Source organism: Eumetopias jubatus, unplaced genomic scaffold (assembly GCF_037043125.1).
Source record: "Eumetopias jubatus isolate StellerSeaLion01/CBP00866 unplaced genomic scaffold, mEumJub1_p1.0 scaffold_12, whole genome shotgun sequence".
Taxonomy (NCBI): Eukaryota; Metazoa; Chordata; class Mammalia; order Carnivora; family Otariidae; genus Eumetopias; species Eumetopias jubatus.
Genome location: NW_028274818.1, coordinates 26443766 through 26468104, shown reverse-complemented (window position 1 = coordinate 26468104; position 24339 = coordinate 26443766). Strand labels below are relative to the sequence as shown.

Here is a 24339-nt window from a genome sequence, read left to right as displayed (position 1 = left end):
CCTCTCCGGGCTCCTCTCTGACCCCTGGCCTTCCTTCTAGGGGAGGATGGGACAGGAAGTACCTTTGTTGAGAGCCGCCTGCTTCTCTGCCTCCACCTCTTGCCTGGTGGGCGCAAGGCTGCTGTCTCTAGTGGTATCCAGGGGTGATGTCTGGTGGGGGTCTTTCTTGCTCTGCTCATGGCTTGCCTTGGGCTGGGGGAAAAAAGAAGACGGTCCATGCTGTAGGGACTGCTGGGAACTTGGCCCTCAGGGATGTTTCTTTGCTTTGCAATGGCTGGAGCACAAACCCTTGAAAACACAGGACGAGCAGACTCTTAAGTGTGTCAGCTGGGCAGCAGGCAGGGACGCCATGGAGCCTCCCACCCATGCCACCTTAAGGCCGGCCAATGCTGGCTCATCTTGCGAGGGCTCAGGGCTTCCAGGAGGCCCTCAGCCAAGGCCCAGCAGAGAGGCCCCTCAACCTGACCAGGCCTCTTGGCGAGTGCCAAGAAGCACAGACTTGCTGTGAGCCAGAGAGGAGGAATGGCTGGAGGACAGGGCTACAGGGCCAAGGATCTCTGAGGGTTCTGTCAGGATCTCACCCAAAACTTGAGCCAGAGAACCAAGGGTGGGCTTCGGTACCAAGATTCTGGGGGACGGAAACGTGCACTTAGCTTGAGGGCTTGCAGAATCATGAGACGAGAAGGGGCCTCAGACAGCATCGGCAGCCCCCCCCCCCCGGCTCCCGTGGTGCAGCCAAAGAGTCTAAGTCTTCATGAGGGACACACAGAAACACTGAGCCAGAGGCCAGAAGCATCAGCTCGAGTCCACTGAGAGAGCATGGGTGAGCCCCTTCGCCTCCCCTCGTCTGGAAAGTGGAAGTGACACTGCCTCTCGGCCCCGCTCACCGGCAACCCCTCAGGGCTGTGCTTATCCCAGCAGCTGTGCCAGGATGAAAAGATGACTCCCGGTTTTAGACACAGGACTACTCACCACGCAAACTTTTCCCAGCCTAACTGTACCTCTCTCCTGGGGAGAGAGGCTGGGGAGCCAGAACAGAGCAGCTTACACCCCAGGGCCGATGGGACCCAAGAGGACACACAAGGCAGAGAGACAGACAGCATGGAAGCACCAGGGTCTGAGGCGGGCAGGAAGGGACTGGAATGGCACCCGTCGCTGCTGGTCCCTCGATTTCCCTTGCCTGCTCGTGCTGGTAGGATGTGGGGCACACCACCACTCACAGCCAGGGGCTGCGCAGGAGCCCGGGCATGGGGCGGGGGGGGCGACACTCATTTTCCCTCTGTCCACAGAGGGCAGAAAGGGGAAAGCATTCTCTGCCATCCCTTTCCTTATCCTGGAGTCTGACCAGGCAGCAGTGGGCAAATTAATATTGCAACGGGGAAAAAATGGCTCTGTGTCCTGCCTGGTCCCCTTGCCTGACCCTTCACCCCACTCCCTCCACCCCTGCCCTCCAGGACCCAAGGGTGCTGGGTACCTGACCCCTGGCTGGCTCGCCACTGCGGTGCCAGGAAGGGGAGCTGGGGTATGGCCAGAAGCGGCTCTCGCTAGGGAGTGGCGGCACGTTTGGAGGAGACTCCAGGGGGACGTAGGCTTTGGGGAGGGGGGGCCGTGGTGGGCCGGGCTCCTGAGGCAGAGAGAAGCCAGAGCATTAGGAGGAAGGAGACCAGCCACTGTGAGAGCAGAAGAAAAGAGCATTAGCAGGGGACAGGTGACATCGTGGGGACCTCAGGTGGGCCCCTGGATTGCCAAACTCCCACCCGCAACCTGGAGGGAGCTCCAGCTCCGGAGTGAACTCTCAGCCTAGCTTCAGGGCTCTTCTTGGCCGAGCGCCCACCTGTACGCCGCTCCCCACTCTTCCCCAATTTTTCTACGAAGCTCCCTGCTCATTGGCCTCACCATCACCCTGGGCACATCTGCACCCCTGTGTCTTTGCTTCTGCCCCCTCTCCTGTCTGTGACGCTTCTTGTTCCTCTACCTGTCCCAATGAAAGTTCCACCTTCTCCTCGGAACACCAGGGCATTTACGGTCCACACTGAGACACACGCTGCCAAGTTCCAGAGGCTAGCTGCTTCCTATAAATCAGTCTTGGTCCCCCCTGGACACTGGACTCCCCGGGAGAAGGGCCTTGGGCATGCACATGTATGTTTCTGAGAGGGCCTCACCCCATCCCTTGCCCCGTGTAGAGCCCCAGTAAACACCTGCTGATTGACTAGCTAGGATACTGCTCCCCATGCCCACCCTCAACCCTCTCACATGCTGGAACAGTCCTGGATTTAAATTCCTACTAAGTGTTGGGTATCTTTGTTAACCGTCCTGGAGTTCAGGAAGAGACTTCCCCGGAAGGAGGCTAAAGATGACAAATGCCGATGAGAGCAAGGAAAGGAAAAATTTTGAAGGAAGTTCACCAAACTGGGTGTGAGAATGACCACCTTAGACAGAAAGCCAAAGCACTAGGCCTGGAGGCCTCTGGGGCAGAGATGGACACAGAGTCTGTGTCCTTCAGGCCAACGAGGACCTGGTCCTCCCTCCCTCCCTCCCCCACCTACCTTCTACTCCATTTTCTCAGCTTACCTCACTGGACCCGGGCTTGGTGGGGGACCCCTGCGAGCCGGACACCAGAGAGAAGGGGCTTAGGGGGCTGGTGAGGCTGGTGGAGCTGAGAGGGCTGGCGGGGCTGTTGGAGCTGTAGGTGGCCGTGGGGCCAAGTCCTCCTGGGGGGCAAGCAGAGAGGAGAGATGAGGGATGGATGGGGTAGGGGTGGGCTCCATAGGTGGAGGAGGCAGGGGAGGACCCAGGGACATGGGAGGGAGGTTTCAGGGCCACCCGGGCCTGATGGAGGGACTTATTCCAAGGCTTGGGATGCAGGCTGGCCGTGGAGAAGCATGCTGGGCAGGGGTTAGATGATGGATGGAAAGAACACTGTTGTCTCCGAGACATCAAAGAAAGCCAGCCCAAAGTCCCAGGGCTTCAGATCACCACCCGGCCCATGGGCTTGGGTGGGGGTGGGGGTGGGGGTGGGGAGGCACAGGTGCTCTTTGACCCTTTCTGGGGAGGAATCTAGACTATCAGGGTCAACAACATCTCTGAGTGGCCTGCCTGGTCTGTTCTGGGAGGAGGGGAGGATGAAGGGAGCCCTACCCACCATCCTAGGGGAAGATCCCAGAGGCCTGAGAAGGCCCTGACTAGCTCTGCGCACCGTGTGAGGGCCTGGAGAGGGATGAGATGACAGATGTGGGGTAGACGCCAGAGACCCCAGAGCATTTCTGGTGAGCCTTTCAAGAGGCTGGTGGAGAAGGCACGCACCTCTGTGCTTGGCCGTGTCTGTGCCCCGGGATGGGTTATTCTTCCTCAGCCCCTCCAGCACGTCCTGGATCCTCCAGATCTCCTTCTGGATTTGCCGGTTGAGCACCTCATTCTGAAACCGCCCGAGAGCAGGTCAAGGGAAGTGGCTGTGAGGAGTGCCCCAGGCTTCTCCCCCGACACCCGCATCCCTTTGGGCCAGCAGGAGGCAGGAGCCTTGCACGCGTGCACACGCTCACATGTCCGTTCAGCACATTCATCTTCCCCATGGGAAGAAGCGTCTGCCTCTTCAGCTTCTACAAAACGGAACTTGGGAATTGCCAGGGGAGAGGGACCTGTCATCACAGTCAAGAGCCCCTTTAGGTAAACATGCAGCCTCAGCTTCCCCGGGGGAGTTCAGGGTGGTCTTGGAGCAAATGCCCCTCTAGGTGGACCCTCGATGGTAGCCTGTTGTCAAGGGCAAGGGTTTCCAATTGACTAATATTCTTTCCATCCAAATGGTCCTTTTGTAATACCGACACCCAATGTCTGCCTAAGTATTCATGAAATTATATTCAGTTAGAGTTTGCACTCTTTGAAAAATCATAGCTACCACTTTTTTAGCACCCCACGCCCCTCCACCCCACGTGCCAGGCACGGCGCTAAGGGCTCTGCAAACACTAACTCCTTTCAGCTGCTCGAGAACTCTGTGCGGCACCGGCCGCAGGTGTCCCGACTTTGGAGATGAAGAGACTTGTGCCCAAGACCCTCTGTTAGTAGAACAGTGTGACCGCCATCTGAGTCTGGATCTATTTGTCTTGAGAGCTGGTGCCCTTGATCAGGATGCTTTCCTACCCCCTAAAATGTTCGTGTTGAAAGTCAGGCTTGCCCATAGGACACGCAAGCATTCAGGTGCTCTGGACCAGGAGGGCCTTCACCTCCGCCTCCCTAACCAGCTGCAATGTGGGGTGGTGAGTTTTGTCACCCGAAGGAAACTAGGGGAAGTCGGGGGCATGAACTGCATCAGAGAGACAGAGTTTGCAAAGCTAGCTAGAGAAGAGGCAGAGCCCGGGTAGAGAAGATCGAGGGAGGCAAAGAACAGGAACTCCCCAAGGTCAATATGTGCAGCCTCCTGCCTCCAAGCAGAGTGTTTCTAACCCGTCCTGCAAAGCGAAGCCTCTTTCCTATCTTAAAGGTCCTGAGTGGCTGGTTCCCACACAGCCTACTCCTTCGGAGGTCACGAGAGACAGCTGCACACATGCCCACATCTCTCCCCGCACGTGGATCTCTATCCACATCCAGATCTACATCCGTATGTACATCGATGTGTTAAAGCCTTCCAGTCATGAAGTATCTTCTGTCTAACCTAGCGCGCTCATGTTTCTGCTTTACTCCTTCCTCATGATCTGCTGGAACTAAAGAAGATCCCACATAGTCTTCGTCCAGAAAGCATCTGTTTTAAGTGGATGTGAACCTTGTCTTTTGTCTCAGGACCGACTCCCTGTCTCAAGTCTCTGAGATCTCGAAAGCAAGAAAGGAAGCCACTTTGGTCTGTTTTGGCCCAAAGGAGAAGGGAGGGCACACTGACCCCTCCTGCCCAGGCCCCTCTTACCTGGACGTCCAAATTGAGCTGCTCCCAGAGGTCATCATGCAGGGCAGACACCTCTGACTCAAGGCTCTCATACTCTATGGTGCTGTTCGTCAGGGCCTGCAACGGGAGGGGGTGGGGGGGTGGGAGAGGGCTTACTGAGAAAGTGGCCATTGCCAAAGCCTTTCTCCCCAGACCCCCCACAGGGCCTGGGGCAAGGGCACCTGGGGTCTGGCAGGGCTCAGAGAAGGGCACAGAGGGACCAGAGGAGAGGGCCCAGGGCTGAGACATTCTGATGACAGCCCAACAGTGGCCCATCCGACTGCAGGCCGAAAAATACAGAAACCAGAATTCTCTCCAGGTGTGGGGGTACGCCAAAAGGGGATCAAACCATGCCCACCCCCTCCTGGTTTCCTGAGACTGGGTAACCCAAAGTGGAGGGCAAAAAGAGAGGAAACCCAGAGGTGTCTGCTCCCTGGGGGTTAGAGACCTTCCACCCTTCTGGACCATGTTTTCCGGGCCCTTTTGCTGTGGCACCCCAGAACTCCTGTCCAGGCAGTCGGTCCTGCAGGGTCTGCCCTGCGCCCACAGCAAATGACCGGGCCAGCAGCCCTGCACGGGGGTCCCGGTTCTCCAGGGGAAAGGACAGAGGGAGGCAGCAAAGCTGTGAAAGCAGCCAACGAGATCAGGAGCCCTCGACCTCACCCTGCCCTGAACGAATCCCAGGGCGGGAACAGTTTGTGGAAAGAGAAGCCTGTTTCCTTGCAGGAGACTCCATGGAGTGAGTGAGCCGGCATGCTCGCTGCCCATCGGCAAGGCACCACTTTTTTTTTTTTTTTTAAGATTTTATTTATTTGAGAGAGAATGAGTGAGAGAGAGAGAGCACGAGAGGGGGGGGGAGTCAGAGAGAGAAACAGACTCCCCTCTCAGCGGGGAGCCCGACACGGAGCTCGATCCCAGGACCCTGGGATCATGACCTTAGCGGAAGGCAGATGCTTAACCAACTGAGCCACCCAGGCGCCCCAGCAAGGCACTATTAAGGTCTTTCGTTTCTGTCCCTTCTGGCCAAGAGCACCCTGCTCTTGGCCACCAAGGAGAGTCAGGAAGGAGCGAGCACAGCCTGGGAGGGGTGGCCCTCCTGCGCTGGTGCTGAAACGTGGACCGGGGATGGGGGGAGAGTGGTACCGTGGTCGCCTGCGACAGCTCCACACGGATGTTGATGAGCTGGTTCTGTAGGGACTCTTTCTTGTGCAGCAGCTTCTCCGGGTAGGCAGGCTGGTTTCCAAACATCTCCAGCTCCTGGTGGGTCCCCATCAAGGCACTTTCCAGGCTCTCCTGAAAGAAGGCAGGGGAATGGCCGTCAGCAGCCCTGATGATTCCTCTCTGGGATTCTGAGCAGCAGAGGCCTGAGCCCCAGCAGTTCCAGTTAAGGGCAGGACAGAAGTTTAAGACAAGGCTTTGGCAGCTTAGGGGGGAGACAGCACCACACACCTGTCCGAGCCAGCCTCCCCACATGCCCCCAACTCCAGGCCACCCCCCGGCTCTCACCTTCTCAGCTCGCAGCTGCTGTACCAGCCGGTCCTGCTCCCTCACCACCTTGTTCTGCTCACACAATTTGCCCAGCAGCTTCTGGGGGCCCGAGGGGGTTGGGGGAAGGGAGGGAGAGAGAAGGGGGTGAAGGACATGGTTTGATGGGGACCTGGGAAACGGGTCGGAAGGGCCTGGCCTCTGGATACTGCCTCCTTTCCCCTGCGGAGGAACCCTAAGCCTTCTTCACCTTGACCTTGGAGGCTCCTGGGAACAGGAAGATGGTCTTCACCTCAGGAGACTCCCCAAGGGCCTACCGGGAGGGGAGATGTGCTTATTCTCTGAGGAAGTGAGTCCGCTGTAGAGGGGAGTTCAATGTTAAGCTCCTGCAGCCCCCTCCTCCTGGGGGTTCCAATTCCAGAAGGGGTGAGGAGATAATGTGGCCTGGCCTCCCAGGGGGGCATGGACCGGGGGAGTACGCAGGGTGCCTGAACCAGCAGTCTTAGGAAAACCAGTGAACCATGTAAACCGGTTCCCCAGGCTCACAGGACTCTATTCTCCTCTCCTCCCAGGGTCTCAGGATGGCTGACGCTGGGATCCCCCTGAGGTCTGGCCCTTGCCTGGATGGAAACTCCCCCAGGCCTCCTGGGCAGATCCACTACCCAGGCAAGACCAGTGGTGACCGGAAGGAGGCAGGGTAGGCCACGCTTCTCTTCTGGAAAGACTTAGGCTTTCCAATATCCATACCTTTATTCACGCCGTTCCTCAAATACCCCCTTGACTCTTTTCTACTGGCCACATCTTGTCTTCTGGGCCTTTTCACTTCCAGGCCCAGCTCACCTGTTACCTGCTTTGTCCCTGACCCACCGGCCCACGTGGTCTCACTGCCCTGCCCTCCTGCAGCACCTACTGTCCGTCCCAGTTGGCACAGGGATCATAGGCTGTCACCCACGGCTACCTGGCATCTCCCACTACCCTGGAGCTCCCTGAGGCCAGGGGCAGGGCTGTGTGCTTCCCTCTAGTGACCTAGGGGCGACTGCCAACGTGGGCACAGTGTAGGCTGGCCGATGCACCTCCTAACGAAGTCCGCGTTCCTGTAACGAGCAGATCCCACTGCTGGAGACAGGGCCTAGGGCTCCGTGGAGAAGCACACATGGCCAGCACGGGGCGGGCGGGGAAGGGGGAAGAATGAGAAAAGAAGGGGGATGAGGAAGGGGCAGGCGGAATGTGGTCTTTGTGCTGGGAGAGGACATGAGTCAAAGGCGTGAAGAGCCACCAGAGGGACAGAGATGAACGGAGGAAAAGCCCCAGCAGAGGAGAGCGAAGATGAGGAAGACAACGGGAGGGACTGGAGAGGACAGGGGAGCAGGAGAGCTGCTCTTACATCCGTGTCTTGCTCGTTTAGCTTGTAGGTGTGGAGACCGTCCCGGAACACTTCTGGGTACGGAGGGACCTGCGGGGACATGACGCTGGTTACAGCAGCAGGGGACGGCTGGGGCGTGTGGGGGCAGGGAAGCGGACAGCCCTTGCTCCATTCTTGCCAGAGACCGTGGTCCATCAGCTCTGGCAGCTTCCAGTCCGGGAACCCGAGCTAATTCTTTGGCCCTGGCTGGGAAGCCTGGCGTAGCCCCATCTAGGTCCTTCCCTATTGTTTAGGCTGATTTATGGAGACAGGGATGCTGCTCAGCTCTGACTCAGGATCTCCTGTCTCTCCCCCAGCCTCTGGGTCTCCTGTGGAGAGGGACTCCGGGGGTGCAGAGATCCCGGATGGCTTACTGGGAACAACCCTGAGAACAACAGTTAATCCGTGGCTATTTTTGAGGATGAGACATGCGGAAATGGAATGAGCCCCGAAAACATCTGAGAATGATTATCTCGGTAGATTGCACACCAGTCACGGGGCGGGGTGGGGGCGGGGTGTGCTTAACCGGGAGTATGTCTGGGTCCAGCAAATGCTGCCCAGTCTCGGTGATACATCCGGTGACCACGGCACATTCTACACCACTGGGGCATCAGATGGTTCCATATCACACCCCTTGTGCCCTGAACCTCGAAGATGTCTGTGAAGAAGATACCCAACATGAAACAGAAGTCCTGGACTTGAGAAAGCAGATTTGCGATCGCTGGCATGGTATGGGATGTCGGTGCCGGCTGTATTGATGGTTTGAGAAACGGGCCTTGGATTCACCCATGAACGTGAAGAATGGAGGAGACACAGCGGAATTAGAGGAGGAAGACAAGGCGGGGCCCAGGAGATGAGGCCTGGCAGATGGGCGGGTAGGGCAGAGCAAACCCTAGCCCAAATGGCTTGACTAGACCATGCACAAGCAGCTGAAATGGTGCTGACGGGGACCATGCTGCCAGGCGGAGGTCTTACTTGCATGAAGATCTGGGCCCTGGGGGAGGAGCTCTCCACCATGCGGTTCACCATACTGATGAGAGTCTCGCTCTCACTCATCTGCAGCAGAGGAAGGAACGGACGATTCAAACTCGGACCCCCATGGAGCTATCTCCCCATCTCCCTCCTGGGCTCACTTCCCCGGAAACAGGAAAGGGCAGCTTGTCCTGGGGTCTCCAGCTCCCTCTGCTCGGCTTTACCTGTCGCTCACCCCTTGTGAGCTCCGTCCCAGGACCAGCACTGAAGGTGCCCCGAGGAAAGGTCACATAAGGGGGGCTGGGGGCTGCTGTGCCCTCGCTCGCTGGCCCTCAAGAGACCCCTTGCCCAGTGACACTCTCCCCAGGGTGCCTGAGAGGTGCGGCAGGTCCCATCCTCACCGGCCAAGGTCAACTCCCTGCCCCGCCTCTTTTCCTCATGCTGCTTTGGTCAAACACCACACTGGCAGGTAGGAAAACCCTTCTCCCCAAATTTGAACTAAATCAACAGCTGAAAGAAACCCTGGGGCTGCTCTTTGGATGGGCCTTCACAAAGAGGCACAGCTCTCTCTCCCCGACCCCAGCCCACCTCTTGGCTCTAGAGTAGAAAGGATTGCTAAACACGGTTTCCAGAGCTGGGCTGGTAGCATCCATGCCGATCTTGGATGACGCTAGGGAGCAAATAAGGAGGCCAAAACAAGCAAGCCGCGTTAAAGGGACAGCAGATACTCGAACACTGTTCTCTGACACGTCATCTTTGTGTTTCAAGAATCATTAGGAACACGGAGGGGGAAAGAGAGAGATGAAGAAGGCCAGGGGAGAGGGAGGAGAGGGGGTGAGGGAGGGAAGACAAGCCAAGCAAATCAACTAGAGACGCCATCATTTCCGCCCCCTGGTTCCAGTTTAATGGCATCAAAGAGTGAAAATATTAGGGCGTGTCCTTGGCTATGTCCCTTTAACTCATCAACCTACAGGACAAGGTAGCAGAAGACAGAGGAAAGTCGTGTGGGAAAAGCTTTTTGGGGAGATGAGGTGAGTGAGGGAAGGGACAGAGCCACGTTAGGGCAGAGTTTCTGGGGTCACAGTTCAGGAGGCCCTCACATTTTTGGCTCTTACCTCCCCCATCTTCATTGGGCCCACACGTATTTTCCCTCTTACCCGTTTAGGTGGCAACCCAAAGGTGGCCTTGCTTCTGTGTGCTGGGGACAGGGCGAGTGGCACCCAGCCATCCCCATCTGCAGAGTCCATAGCATTTTGAAAGGCTTTCCTAGGATCTGATCTCTCTACCTCTTTAGCCCATTTGGAATTTTTTTGAAGGCATCAAGTGTCATTTAAAAGGCTTTCCAAAGAGCAGTTGTAGTAGGAGGTTGAGGCTTCATAAAATAGTTCACGGTCAACAGGATATCAGCCCCATTTTCTGGAAGGATCAGAACTCAAGTCAGCCCCTATCTTCTTGGAATCCTGTGTGTATGAGGTCATGTTTATTTTGCACAGGGCATGCATGTGTGGTGTGTGTGTGATTGTATATGGTGTGTGTATACGTGTGTCTGTTGCCTGTGAACCATGCCTGCGTCCTGTGTGTGTGTGTGTGTGTGTGTGTGTGTGTGTGTGTAGGACCTGCTAACACACCAGGCTTTGAGAGGGCAAAGAGGCCCAGGTTTTGCCTGGACACGCATTGATCTCACTGCTCGCCCAACCAGTGGATCTCAAGCACTAAAGAAGGCAAGCCAGAATGTTCTCACCCTGGTCTGCTCCCATTCGAACTGTGGCTCTGGGGGATCTTCTGGCCCATGTGGGCTTTGCCTCTAGGATTCCTCTATGCCACCTTCTGTCTGTCCAAAATGTCAAATTTTGTGAGAAAGCACCTAGCGCAGTGCCTTATACATCATAAAGTGCTCAGTTAATATTTTAAATCGAATGTCAGAAGGAAAAGAATAAAATAATCATCGCAGCAGTTAGCGCTCCTCACCACCGCCTGACCCAGTGCTGGCATGTACGCTCTTACTTGATCCTCCAGCAAATCTGGGAGGCGGGAAAGGCAGGTTCTACAATGTCCATTTTATGAGTGAGAAAACAAAGGCCCAGAAAGATGAAGCAACATTTTGAAGTTAAAAAAAAAAAAAACACAACAAAAAACCATTGTAAATGGCAGAGCTGGGATTAGAATGTCTGACTCCATGTTCTGGACCTTTTTTTTTTTTTTTTTTTTTAAGTAGGCTCCATGCTCAGCGTGGAGCCCAACATGGGGCTTGAACTCACAACCCGGAGATCAAGACCCGAGCTGAAATCAAGAGTCGGACGCTTGACTGACTGAGCCACCCAGGCGCCCCTAGACTCTTATCAGATAAAACTCCCTTTTGAGATTATTATCCTTTATCTAGAGGAGGTCCTCTGAAGGGTTATTTCTGAAGCTCCCAGCCTAAGGGCCCAGCCTGTCCATGAGGGCAGAAGCCCCAGGAGGGGCCCCGCAGTGGCACTGAATGCTGGCACAGCCAGGCACTGTAGATGGGCCGCAGAGAGGAAAGCCTGCCCAGGAGCCCCGAGGCCACTCAGCCCTGCTCCTCGCTACTCCGGGCACTGCAGACCCTGCTTCCTGCAGGCGCGAGCCCCCACTTCCCACTGCCAGTCTGGGCTGGCACCCTGAGCCTCGTCCCCATGTGGACTGGAATACTCGTGGTGTGGACACCACATGCTGCTTCTGGGAACTAATAACGCAAGGTTCGTGAGGGCTGGGAGCTGTCCCTGCTGATTAAAATGTGGATATCAGGGCTTGCCAGTGCCCAAGGCCTTCTATGAGGATGATCCCACCAAGGCACGGAGGCCCGTGAGACGACAGGTTATGTGGCATATGACTTGTGTCTAGAACCACCGACTGTTTCAGCAACAGCCTCTGATTTCAAGTTTAATGTTCTTCCTGCAACTTTAAGAGTGTAAAATCATCCTGAGGAGGTTTGACTCCTGCTTCTTCCTGTATTAGGTATCTCCTCAGCCATAAACTGGATCAAAAGCTCAGAGTCACATTCCAAGCTCCACCATTCGCTGGCTGCGTGTCCTTGGCATGTTACTTAACCTCTCTGTTTCTTTAGTTTTATCAGTTCTAAAGAGGGATAACAACAGTACCCACCCTGCAGTGTTGTTACAAAGACTAAATGCCTTAGGATCTATAAGGAACTCAGAGGAGCATGAGGCACAGAGAAAGCACGCAGTTACGGTGGCGGCCGCCATTCCTACTACTACGACTCCTACTGCGACAACTTCGCCAGCTCGGGCCGCCTCCACCGGGCCACACCGGGGATGCCCAGGTCCCCTGTGATCTGTAGCGCAGATCTGCACTTAGGTAAGAGTCTGTGCTCAAATCAAGGCCCAGCAGCCTGACCCCCCCAGCGTGTCTCGACGCCCCTCAGTTTCAAAGGGCAAGGTAGCCAATGGTTAGAGCCTGGAGCCGGGTCTCTGCAGCTAATCACTTCCGTCTATGGGAACACTCACGGACTCTTCCAGATGAAACGAGGTCGCTAACACTCTGTCTGCCATGCGGAATTCTCGAGGAGAACACGAGCCCCGTATGCAAAAGGACTTGGCAGAGGAACTAACAAATATATGGAACTAATATAATTTTAAAAAACCATCCTACGGCAAGTCTGTAGTCCTCAGTTTACAAACTGTGGCGTTTAATAACCACCTGTGCACTAGGATAGTTTCCCAGATTCAGGCCGCAGGGAATCCCTTGCATTTTTAGGCTGAGCCTGGCTGCTCAGCCCCGCCCCCTTCCACCGCCCCTGCTGCTCTCTCCTGCAGAAATGCAAATTTCCGCCTGCCCACCTCCCCCCCCCCACCCCAGTTCCAGCTGGCCTGAACAATTAGGAGGTGGCATTAATTATTCATGTGGTCATTTCTTATTCTCCTTTCCCCAGGAAACTCCCAGCTGCCCTAAAGGGCTTTGAGGAGAGGGGGTGTGAATGCGCAAACCAAAATATAAGCCACTTTGTTGTGTCCTGGTGGTGCCAACAAAGGTTGTCAAATGGATGGGCGAGAAGGAGGTGGGGAGGAGCAGGGAGACAGATGGGGTGGCGGGGGGAGCAGGGGAATGGCGAGGGGGCACCAGCTCTGCCTACCTGCTGATCCAAATACTCTAGGTTTCTTTGCAACTGAAGGTCTAAAAGTTCATCCTACCCGGAGCCCGAAGCCCAACGGCAACACAAACAGGAACAAGACAACAGAAAACAATAAAAAGGAAGCAAAGCAGTTAAGAGTTAGCTGGGGGGCAAGGTCAAAGAGAGGCCTCTGTGTGCCCTTGAAGAGTTCTAGGGAAGGGCAGGGATGAGGCTGGGGGCAGGCAACAAGTTGTCGACCGGATACCGAGCGAGAGGAGGGACTCACTGGGGCCCCGGCTCCAGGGCTCCTGGTCCGCCTGGCCCTCGCCTGGGAGAGGGAAGCACCCTGAAACAATCTAGGCGGCCCTCCCTAGCAGCTCCTGAGGTTTAAGGAAGAATCCATTGTTTCTAGATGGGTGCTGAGCTGTGTGTCAGGGCTGGAGCTTGGACAGAGAAGGATCAAGGGGGAGGGGAGAGGCACCCTCCATGCGTGTAGAGGCTCCTCCACCCGGGCCTCCCCGGGCTATGTAGGGACAGGCGTCAGCAACAGGCTTTTGGGGACACGGCCTCAGCCTGTTCGTTCCAGTGCACCCACCCCCATCCCAGGTGGAGCATCTGCACCCGGTTCTCTGGGGGGAGACAAAAATTCTCTGGAGAACAAATTCCCAGGAGAGACGAGTAGAAAGCAGGGAGAAAAGAAAGAGGCATAATAGGGAACATATTTTCTTCCTTAATCTCACTACTTGTCTCTTTCCCCAAAAGTAGCGCTGCAGGCAAGGACAGACTTGGAGAAAATGCCTGCTATTGGACACTCCCTGGGCCCCGGATGGGGGCGCCTCTGCATGCCGGGCAGGAGGCTGTCCAGGGTCCAGAGGGTCAGGACACCGCACGCCCCCAGATCTTGTCCCTGCTCCTCTACCTTGTGTCCCAGACATGGGGTAACTGGCATCAAACTCTGCACTGGGGTCAGAGTCCTGGCCGGGAGGGAGGAGTATCCAGAGGCTGCTAAAAACCAGGAGGGCCAGGCACCAGGCACAGAGCATCCCTGTGGCTGCCCTAGTTTGGCCCCGCCCTGGAAGGAGAGGTTCTGCGGGAAGTGGACGGGGCGGGGAGAGGACGTACCATCTTATCGTGGACCGTGGGGGATGGTGGGTAGTTGTAGGGGAACAGTCCTGCAGGGACTGGCCGCCTGTCTCCCAGGTAATCATACTGGAAGAGAAAGGGAATTGGAGAGGTGAGGGGTTCCGGCTGGGACACAGACTTCCCCACCAACTGAAGTTCAAGGTTAGGGATGTGCGTATCCCGTCCCAAAGCAGATGCCAAATGAAAATGGGCAGCATTTATTCGCTGCAGGATCCTTGCATTGACCTGTCTGGTCCTCAAGATGTGAAAAGACAGAACCCTCTCTGCCCTCAAACACAGGATAAGGGTTCCTGGCATGACCTGGGGACAGGCACCAACAGCAATGTTCCTACTCAGGAGTCAAAGCAAATGCCCCAAAGCAGCTCTCCCACGGACAGACCCGCAGGGCCAGAAGCTCCCCCGGGCATCATCGTGGCTCCTGCCAACACACAGTGTGTGTCCCCGGGGGACACAGTGACCCCAAGTCCCAGATGCCCCCCACACTTCCACCTCTCCTCTGCAGATGGTAGTAGGCTTCTGGGGCGGGGGGTCCTCAGGGCATGGGGAAGGAAGCGCAGGCTGGTGGCTCACCTTGGGGGAACTGATGGACCGCCTCACCACATAGGCAGCAGGATCAGCATAGATGTCCTCGCTGCGAGGTGGCAGGCGCTCAAAGCGGGCACTGGGTGAGCGGACGGGGGAGTAAATGCGGGCACGGCTGTAGGAGCCCTGGCTGGGCGAGCGCGGCACAGAGTGGGAGCGGGGCTGCAAGGACAGGCGGCGCAGGGAGCCGGAGGTGGCATCCAGCTCATCGTAATAGACTGGCTGCCGGGAGGGGGAGGGGCCGGGGAGCCAGACGGTGCCATCCTGCCGCCCGTAGCCCGGGGGCTCCTTCCACTCCCGCAGCTGGAAGGCAGGGCCGCCTCCGTTGCGGAACGAGTGGCGCTTGTCCTCCAGCGCCCAGGGTGGGCTGATCCGATCGTAGGCCGGCATGGAGCAGATGCTGTCCGGCCGCACCCCCGGTGGGTAGTACTGGTAATCATCGGGGTACTGGGAGGAGTAGGGGCTGTAATACTCAGGGACCCTGCGGGACACGGGGTAGAACCTAGAGGGACTGAGAGAGAGAGAGAGAGAGGACATTGTAAGGAAGCCAGACAAAATGAGCGCAACCCCACCCACCCCACCGCTGCGCCCCAGCCCCACCTCCGGGTCCTCCAGCCTAGAGCAGGGTGTGCCCAGGTGAACGGTGCCCCAGGCCGACTCTGGGAGCCCGCGGAGGCAGCCACTGCCTGGGCGCTGAGCCTGGCTTCCGGGGGTGCAGGGAAAGCTCCCTCAGCTTCCTCCCTCAACCAGCCACCTGAGGCTGGAAATTTCACATTCAGAGCTTCCGTCTTTGTCTTTTTAAAATGAAATAGCCCTGGGGAGAAACTTTAAGCCTTATTAGCTATTTCTATCCCACCATGAACCCATGTATCAGATCCTTTCCAGAGAGGTGAACGGCAGGCAGAAAGAGCAGAAAGAACATGAGCGTACTGGGTGCTGGGGAGGTGGGTGACAGAGGAGGGACAAAAGAGCAGCAGTTTCCCTGGTTTGATGTCCTCATCAAGGAGGGGACCCGTAGGTTCCTGGGACTCATCCCAAGTGAGGCGCTCGCCCCAGGACAGGCCAGATGTCCCAGGCACCAGGGCGGCAGTGGTGAGCATGTTAGGAGCCTTCCTGTGGCTGGCACCTGCGCTCCGGGGAGCTGCCCACCCCCGCAGGGAAGGGGCACCTGCGCTCCGGGGAGCTGCCCACCCCCGCAGGGAAGGGGCCGCAGCCCCGCTTGCCCTGATGCATGCTCCGGGCCCAAAAAATGTCTTCCGGTGTTTGAAAGCCAATCACTGGACAAAGGAGTAAATTGGTCTAGAGGGCAGAACTAGCATTGGTGAGCAGCAACATTCTGTTTCCTTTCCTTTTCTTAAGCTGCATATAAAGACTTGCAAACAATTAGAGCCGTTCAAAACTGGGGTGAGTTGGCTTGGCGGCCGGTGAGGCTCGTGGTGGCAGAGACACCCGATGGCACCAAGGGTGTTGTAAGAGGGCCGGACGCACGGATGGCTCTCTGACTGGCACAACTCGAAGGCCCCTCCCTCCGAGTGCCTGCACGCCTCCCGGGCACCCCGCATCCTCGCCGAGAGGCGCTGGGTGCTCCGGCCTTGTCTCTGAAGAAAGTAAACAGGGCAGGAGCCGGGCAGAAGGTCACACTCCACGGCTGGAGCCACGGGGCAGTAGAAGATTTGGACAAGCTGGGAACCCTGGGCTGGAGGGTCTTCCTGGCGTCCCAACTCAGCCTGGCTTCCAGAAGATTTCCGGCACGGGATGCTGCACATGTTACACCCTCCCCTCCCCGGGCCCAGCCCTAACACCACCCCAGCTCCACGCCGGCGCCCCACCAGGACTCACCTGCGAAGGTCGTCAGGTGGGGGCACCCCTCTGCGCAGGTTCACCCACTGCTGAAGCTGGTTCATGGAGCTCTTGCGCTGGGCAATTTTGTCGGGGTCGGCACGCGGGGGGAAGCTCCGCTGGTGGCCCCCGCTCTCTGAATCCTGAGGTGGGAGAGCTGTGCTCCCTGGTCGGCTCGGGGAGCCATACTGCCAGCCGTTGGGCTGGGCGGGCCGATCCCCTCCCCCTGGGACCCTCGGGCCCTCAGGGTAAGGGCTGCCGGGCTCCGAGGCTGGTTCGGGTCCGGCTTGGATGCCATTGGCTTTCACCAGAGGCTCGCTCTTGACTTCGGGCCTCTCGGGTTTCCTCTCAGCCTTCTCGCAGCCCCGGCCGTCACCCTCCCCTCGAGTCTTGGCCTCGGGCTCAGGCTTCGGGAGGCTGTTGTGGGATGGCTGGTGGTGGTGTTTACTAGGTGGGATGTTCTCGGAGTCTGGCTTCTCGTGGCTGCTGGACACCAAGGGAGATGTTGTAAGTGACCCCAGCCCAGGGCAGAGCTGGGCAGGGGGTGGTAGACTGGGAAGGAAAAAGGAGTGGAGAACGGTGGGCAGGAAGGTAACAATGGAAATGGGAGTCAGTGAATTGCAATTTTGTTTCCTAAATCACCCCCCCATTTTTTTTTTTTTTAAGATTTTATTTATTTGACAGAGAGAGACACAGCGAGAGAGGGAACACAAGCAGGGGGAGTGGGAGAGGGAGAAGCAGGCTTCCCGCTGAGCAGGGAGCCCGATGCAGGGCTGGATCCCAGGACCCTGGGACCATGACCCCAGCCGAAGGCAGACGCTCAACGACTGAGCCACCCACGCGCCCCAATCCCCCCCATTTTGCTTTCTTGCTCCAGCCTGGACAATCACTATAAAACATAGTCCAATCTTGCCTATGCAAGGTTTGCTTGTTTTACCCTCCAGGTCATCTCCATGGGTCACTCTCTGCTCCCTTCTGCTGACCTGCATTGAATCCAGCCACTGACCTCCCCCAGACTTGGTCTCCCCGGCAGTCTGTCTCCACTCCAGCCCCGAAAGCTCCATACATGCCCTACCAAATCTCCATAATGGTGACTGTCCTTGATGTTTCGGCTACAGAAGCTTGTTACAGGTCAGCCATGTGTCCTGTACAAGTTCCTTAACTTCAGCGAGCCTTGGGCTCCTTGTTGGCAGGATGGGTGTACCAGTCCCTCCCCTCGCAGGACCATGAGCTTAAACGTGGCAGGTGCCAGGCGCCAGAGCTGTTGCCTCAAACATCCTCGGCACAGAAACATGCTAATTCCCATCTCCAGAACAAGCTTCTTCCAGGACTGACTCTGTCAGAAAGTAAGCTCCACGAGGCAGGAGCGTGTAGACTTGTCTTCCCTTGTTTCCCTAGCACCCGATCCAGTGCTTGACACATACCTACTTACAGTAAATATTTACGAACTGAATGAGCGAACTTCTGGAAGTACGCCCCTCCGCTGACGTGAAGATGGAATCTCATGACTATGTTTTCCCTGTGGCTTCCCAAACCCAACATATTCAAGCATCCTTGTTGCGACATTCCCTGTGTTAAACACTTCTAAGACACTAAAATAGACTTGGAGTCTATCTATACCGTAAAACCTCCTTCTTCTGGATCCCTGTTAACATCTACCTCAGGACTCCACGCACTGAGTAAAGACAGGCCCTGAGGCTGCAGGGGGTGGCGGGTGGGAACGGGGATGGGGCCACCATGGGCTGGGTGCTCCCTGCACGTCCAGATTTCACAGCCACCCCTTGAGGGAGGATTCTAACTGCTGTCTTCGGGGAGAGGAAATTCAGGTTGAGAGAGGTTAAGTAACTCACACTGATGTCACAGTGTGGGCAAGGGGCTAAGTGGGGATTCGAACCTGAGTCCACCCTCCTCCAGAAGTCATGGGTTTAATGTGCACAGCCAAGAATAAACGAGTGAATGACCCTGGTCTTTGGCTCCTGGCCAGGCCCCGAGGGAACCTGACTTCTCTCTTGGCCTCTACCAGCCCAGAGAGAAGAGGTAGACCCAATCAGGGGAAGAGAGACCCCAGGCCTTGAAATCACTTAGCCAGGCACCCTGCTGGGAGGCAAGGAGTGGTTCACATGTCCTCAGACGTTTGAGCCAGCACTGGGCTCAGGAGGTCATGGGGGGGGGTGCTTCCTCACTCTTCTTTCTCTGGCACTCCCCACGCCCATGCCCAGTGCCCTGGAACTCACCTGTGACGCACAGCTTGGGGCACCGACTTCTGGGCTGGGGGAATCTGGACTCGGGCAGCCTCCCCCATGGCCTGGATCCAGGCCTCCTGCTCCTCGGGGCTCTCGGCACTGAAGAAGTAGGTGCGGACCCCGGCGTGCTCGGCCTGTGGGGAGAGGCAGTTCGTGGAACTGGCCCCGGCCTCATCCACCCAGCACGTAGTCACCTGTAGGGGAAGACAGCCACATCCACAGAACAGGTGGTCAGGCAGGCCATTCCCTTGGTCTGTAGCTCTTTCCCCTACCCCCTGCAGCTCAGGAGCAAGGTGAGGAGGACAGCCCCCAGCTATGCCAAGTGTTCTAGCTCTGGCATATGGGCTATAGCTCTCTGCTTACCACCCAGCGGCCCAATAGCCAGGGAAGCTTACCTGCCCCACCTAAGGTGATTATAAACAGGAAGGGCAATTACCACGCCCACTCTCCCATCAAATTCCATCTTTGATTTGAAGGGCAATTATTATCCGATGTCTGGGAGAGATGTTCCCCCACCCCGCCCCCAAGCCCATGCCAGTCCTGGCCCCAGCTTGGCCTCTGAGGAGCTGGTACAGAGAGACAGACAGGCCTCCACCTCCCTGCGCATGCAAGGGGCATGCACTGCCAGTTAGAGCACGCTACCTAGTTGGCGGCCGCGAGCAGGTGCGGCAGGCGGGAACCCAGAAGGGAGCTCCTGTCCAGAGGAGGGGTCCTCACGCAGTCAGAAGGAGGAGAAGCAGAGAACAGGTCAACCAGACACCAGAGGGAGAGACAGAAGATGACGTGGCAGGAATATTGAGGAGCAGAGGGAAGTGGGGGGGTTTCAGATTACCCCCTTCTACTCGCTATTGCAGCCATGGGGACGACAGCACGTAGTGATGCCCAGGATGCCCGCCAAGGGTGGGGAGTGCAGAGCTTGCCCCACGCAACTGGGGCTGTTGGCGGAGAGGGTTCAGGGCATCCCAGTGCTGATTCTAGCTCTGTTCCCAACCAGCTCTGCAGCTGCATAAGACTTGGGTTTCTGTTCTGGCCTGAAGGGATGCATCTGTCTAATGCGGAGGGATCCTCCTGGTGAAGATCAAAGTTCTTAGGACACAAGGGAAAAATGCTCCAGAGCTCAATTCTTTTTGGGACCTCAGCATACTCCCTGGGTGAGACCTTCAATCTCACAGAAAAAGCAGGTAGCCTGGTTTACCCCACTCAACATGAGAAATCCAAGTGATTAATAGTCTCAGATGTGAACCTCTCTTTCGTCTCTGACCCCTTGAGTGTGAAATCATGGGTCTCACAGGCTTGGAAGGAGAGAAGACGGGGCTCTCCTGACCAAGCCCCAGGGCTCTCGGAAGCAGCAGTGTCAAATCCACACTCTCCAAATGCTTCCCCGGCTGGACCTTCACTCCTCTGTACCACCCTTCCCCGGCACACGATTCCTTTCTGACGGGAGTCATTTACCCAGTGACATGTCTTACTTCCTCTGGATGCCACCCGTTCCCACCCTCCAGCAGGGGGCCCAGCTTGTGGGCAGACGCAGGGAGGTGCTTCCGGCCAGCAAAGCTGTAAGGAGGCACCTGGATAGGGAGAGCAGGGGACTTGGTGAGCTCTCCGGCGTGGAGGACACAGGGTTGTTGTAGAGAAGAGGGAGACAGGCGGGACTGGTGGGTGTGAACTGGCGCTGGCAGGAGTGGGCAGCAAGTGAATTAATTTGCTAGTGAGCACCCTGTGCATGCAGAGCTCTGCTCTGGGCACCAATCACAGCAAAACAGACATGCTCTCTGCACTTGAAGAGCTCACGGTCAAGCTAGAGGACAAAACATGCCCACGGGGAGACAAGGGGAGAGCAAAGGCACAGGAGCATACTGCTTGCAACAGAGGAAGGGGGAGGGGCTGGGGGTAAACAGGGCAGTTGACGGGCAGCCGGAGGGGACACCGGCCTGGCACCGTGGAGGGGGGCCACAGACCGAGGGAGCTACCCCAGTGCGGTGAAGTCCCCTGAGCCCCCATGGGGCTGGGTTAGGAAGAGGTTAAGGCACTCAGCAGCAGGCTGGGCAGGACTAGTGCCCAGCTCATTATTAGCCATCCAAGAGTTTCACTTGGTGGCCGCAACCGGACAAGCCTCCCATCTGTCTCTGCTCCCTTCCCTTCCCTGGGGAAGGGCCACTGAATAGCCACAATCGGAACCCTTTGTGGGCCACTGAGCACAGCCCTCAGAGATGGGTTTTAAAGAGGCAGTGCACTCCTTGGGGGAAGGGGAAGGAGGGGAGGGGCGGCGGGGCGCAGAGAGCCGGGGCTGTGTGCGCGCGTGTGCGTGCGTGTGTCAGTCACTCGGGACGCTGCCGGAATGCCTGCTGCTGGCACAGCTCCGAGCTGGAGTGTGGATGTGTCTGTGCACAGGTCTAGAGGGGAGGGTGAGACAGGCTGTTGGGCTGTGTGGCGGTGTGGGCGCGAATGTGTATAGTAGGACTGTCTGTTGTTGGTTAAACAACCTGTTTCTACTTCCCCAGCTAGAACCCGGCTTCCTAGAGCTAGAGTTTTATTAATTGTTCATTCTGTTCACACCTCTGGCAGACAGGACCCTAGGAGGCTAGGAACTAATTATGTGCCAAAGAAGCCCCTCCTTGTTCCCCGGAGCAGCACCTGTGTATCCTGCCCACGCTCTTTTCCACGGTCAGGTGACCAGAGTCTGAAGGACAGGAAGGGGCAGAGTCTCTGAGATCCCACAGGCTCAGATACTGATCTGGCATTACCTGCAGTTCCTATCATCATCCAACACCATAGCTTTCGGTTTTCAGGGACCTGGACAGCCATTTTCAACTGGGGAGGGAGGGCTTTGTGCTAAGAAAATGCATAGCCGGTATCATCATTTTCTATTTGGAAATGAAAAGGAGCCTCTGGTCTTTGCATCATAAAATACAAAAAGGGCATGGGATTTTTATTGTTTTTAATGGGTCATGAATTTTTAAACGTAGAAAAAGACCAGCTTGCAATGAGCCAACTGCAAGCTCATCTTTGATGGGTGGATTCCCCGGGGGGTTCCAAGGGAGGGACACTGAGCAGGCGCGTGAGGCCCATCTTCCCATGCTCTTATTCTCCCAAACTACGGTCTGCATGAAGTTCGTCTTTCTCAGTTGTAATCAAACTCAACTCCTAATTTTCTCTAGAGATTGAAATTTGAGTAGGTTTGACTGGGTGTCTAGTTCCCTGGGCCCAAGGTAGGGAGGATTGCTTTCTAGAAGGGATGTCAGAACCCCACCAGCCCACAGCCCCTGCCTCTGCCTCCAGGCCATGGGGCGGAGAGCGCATGGGTTCAGGACGTTAAGTACTTCTCCCCCAGGAAAAACTGGGGTACCACTGAGGCCCATCTCTCCCAGCCCAACCTGAGGAGAACCACCCAGCTGATTCCCAAGGTAAGAGGAAGTGGTCTCGACAGAGCGGGGACTGACTCCAGGGGCCACTGCCTTCTCCCTCCCTCCGCCACCAGTGGGGACTCCGTGGAGAGGTGGCTCAGGGTCCTTCTCCACTCCTTCACGCTCTAGAAGAGCAGGCCTCCCTTCCACACCTGACCTGGGAGAGGAAGGGCCGACTGACCTTAAAGGTGTGTTTTCGGCTGATGTTGTCCGAAGGCTGCACTGCGGCCACCCGGAAGCTCAGGAGGGGGATGCTGCCCAGGATGCTCTCCTCCTTCTCATCTGTTGGGTAGAGGGACAGGTGAGATGCGCGTGCCTGCTGAGTGCGCGTGCGCAGAGAGAGGGGAGGAGTCTATCAGCCCTACAGTGATAAACAGCAATACGTCCGTGTGGCTCCTCTACTACGGGCCGGGCACCGAGGGCCGCCACCCTCCAGCACACAGGCTGTGCTCTGCACGGCACGGAGAGGCACACTCCCTGCAGCGGCCCCGCAGACCCTGTTCTAGATGCTGGGACTACAGAGGCAGATGGGAGAGAAGTGCCACCCACCCTCTGGGAGCTTACCTTCTGGGATGCAGGTAGACAAATAAGGAACAGCTAATGTGATGGAGGGTTTGCTATTCATCAGGTACTGTTCTAAGTTAAATAAGTCATTTATGATTATGGATTTAACCCTACCCACGACCCAATGAATAGGTACTGCGATTACCCCATTTTATGGGTAAGGAGGTAGAGACACAACAGAGAGGTTAAGTAATTTGTCCAACGTTACTGAAGTAGAGAGTGGTGGATTGGTCTTTGGACCCAAGAAGCCTGACTCCCAGGCAAGCATTTTTTTTTTAAACTCCACCCCCACCGCGGGGCTCTAACTCACAACCCCAAGATCAAGAGTCTCATGCTTTACCGACTGAGCCAGGCAGGCGCCCCTCCCGAGCAAGCATTCTTAGCCCCTCTCCTATCTATAGAGCCTCCCCAAGCAAGACAATTCCAGTGGGGATATATGTAATGGGATAATAATGGCATTGGGCATGGCAGAGCAGTCCCATCTTCGGCTCTGGCTCTTCTGGGTAACTGTTTCTAGGGTTCTCCCAGGCACCCAGCAGCTTGCTCTGTCCTCTCCTGACAGGGGTCTGTCTTCCCCTTTATGGCCCCATGTCTCTACAGGCAGACACACACCTGCAGAACCCCTTGGCCCTCTGGTCCCTGCATCAGGCTAACAGCCAGGCTCCTATATAATCCATCCTGGATCTCCAAAGGAGCCCGATGGATGAGCTAGTCGGGACCCCAGCCATTGGCAGGAACCTCAAAAGGTGGGGGTGTTCTGTGGAATAGGTGGGGGGGGCAACTCCCCACTTCCCTGGGATAGCTCTTTGTTCCCGGGGCTAGAAACCCTGGAAAACCCTCTGTTAGGCGTCAGAAGGAGTCTCGGGGATTAGAGTCATGAGCTCCCCTTCTCCGCTTCCTCATCACTCACACAAGATACCCGGCTTAAGGTCCAGCTTCCTCTGCAGAGTCAGCATGGCACCCAGAAGAAGGGCGAAGCCAAAGGATCAGGAGGAGCCCGGGGCTGGGGACCCAGGGCTTCTTCAGAAAAGTGGAGGCTGCCATCCTCTGGAGGCAATGGCCTTCTGCCTGGCAGTGTCCGGGCCAATGTTTACAGGGGCTCTTGAGAGCGTCTCTCAGTGGATGGTGGCCCCCATCACAGTGCCCTTTGAGTTCACAACTTTTCAGTTTCTCCCCTCTGGCCAGTCCCACAGTCTCTCCTCTGCAGAGATCCTGGCTTTCCTTCAGCTTCGTTCAGACTCTGGCTCCAGCCAGCCCTGGGTCCCAGAGGCCCAGCACCAGGGGCCACGCCCCGGGCAGATTCTTTTCCCCCAGTTTTGGGTTTTTTTCTGTGGCTGGACCCTGTCTCTGCAGCCCCTTCCTGATTTCTCTTTTTGGGGTTCAGGTGGCAGCGACTCAGGGCACAGGGACAGCAGTACTCTGGAGGGGTCACTGGGTACAACCCTTGTTTGTGGAAGTTAATGATTCACTGAACTGCTCCCAGGAGGCCCAGGGAAGTCAGGGCCCTGCCATTCCCAGGGCATGGAGGAAAGGAATCAGCCTCTCCTGCTGCAAAACCATTTTACCCTTCTCTTCCCGTGGCCCCACAGCAGCCTGACAGGGCCGGCCCTGTCCTCAAGCCTCACCAGCTCCCTCAGGACCTGCCTGACACGACACAGCTGCACATTTATTTTAAAAATAACTTCCCAGAGGCTGCCTCACCAAAG

At 56.7% G+C, this 24339-nt stretch overlaps 1 protein-coding gene across 1 annotated transcript in view; it reads right to left on the bottom strand.

Annotated features, from left to right (window-relative positions):
- Positions 1 to 24339, bottom strand: part of PLEKHA6 (pleckstrin homology domain containing A6) — a 136520-nt gene that overhangs the window by 12953 nt on the left and 99228 nt on the right. Inside the window, exons 8-20 of the mRNA XM_088016841.1 lie at positions 22251 to 22351; positions 18657 to 18859; positions 16423 to 16905; positions 14572 to 15094; positions 13981 to 14067; positions 8772 to 8852; positions 7779 to 7847; positions 6416 to 6496; positions 6053 to 6202; positions 4892 to 4987; positions 3304 to 3415; positions 2572 to 2711; positions 63 to 192 (exon numbers count right to left, since the gene is read on the bottom strand). Of these exons, the coding sequence (XP_087872967.1) occupies positions 63 to 192; positions 2572 to 2711; positions 3304 to 3415; positions 4892 to 4987; positions 6053 to 6202; positions 6416 to 6496; positions 7779 to 7847; positions 8772 to 8852; positions 13981 to 14067; positions 14572 to 15094; positions 16423 to 16905; positions 18657 to 18859; positions 22251 to 22351 (2256 nt within the window). The remainder of the gene's footprint in view (positions 1 to 62; positions 193 to 2571; positions 2712 to 3303; positions 3416 to 4891; positions 4988 to 6052; positions 6203 to 6415; positions 6497 to 7778; positions 7848 to 8771; positions 8853 to 13980; positions 14068 to 14571; positions 15095 to 16422; positions 16906 to 18656; positions 18860 to 22250; positions 22352 to 24339) is intronic.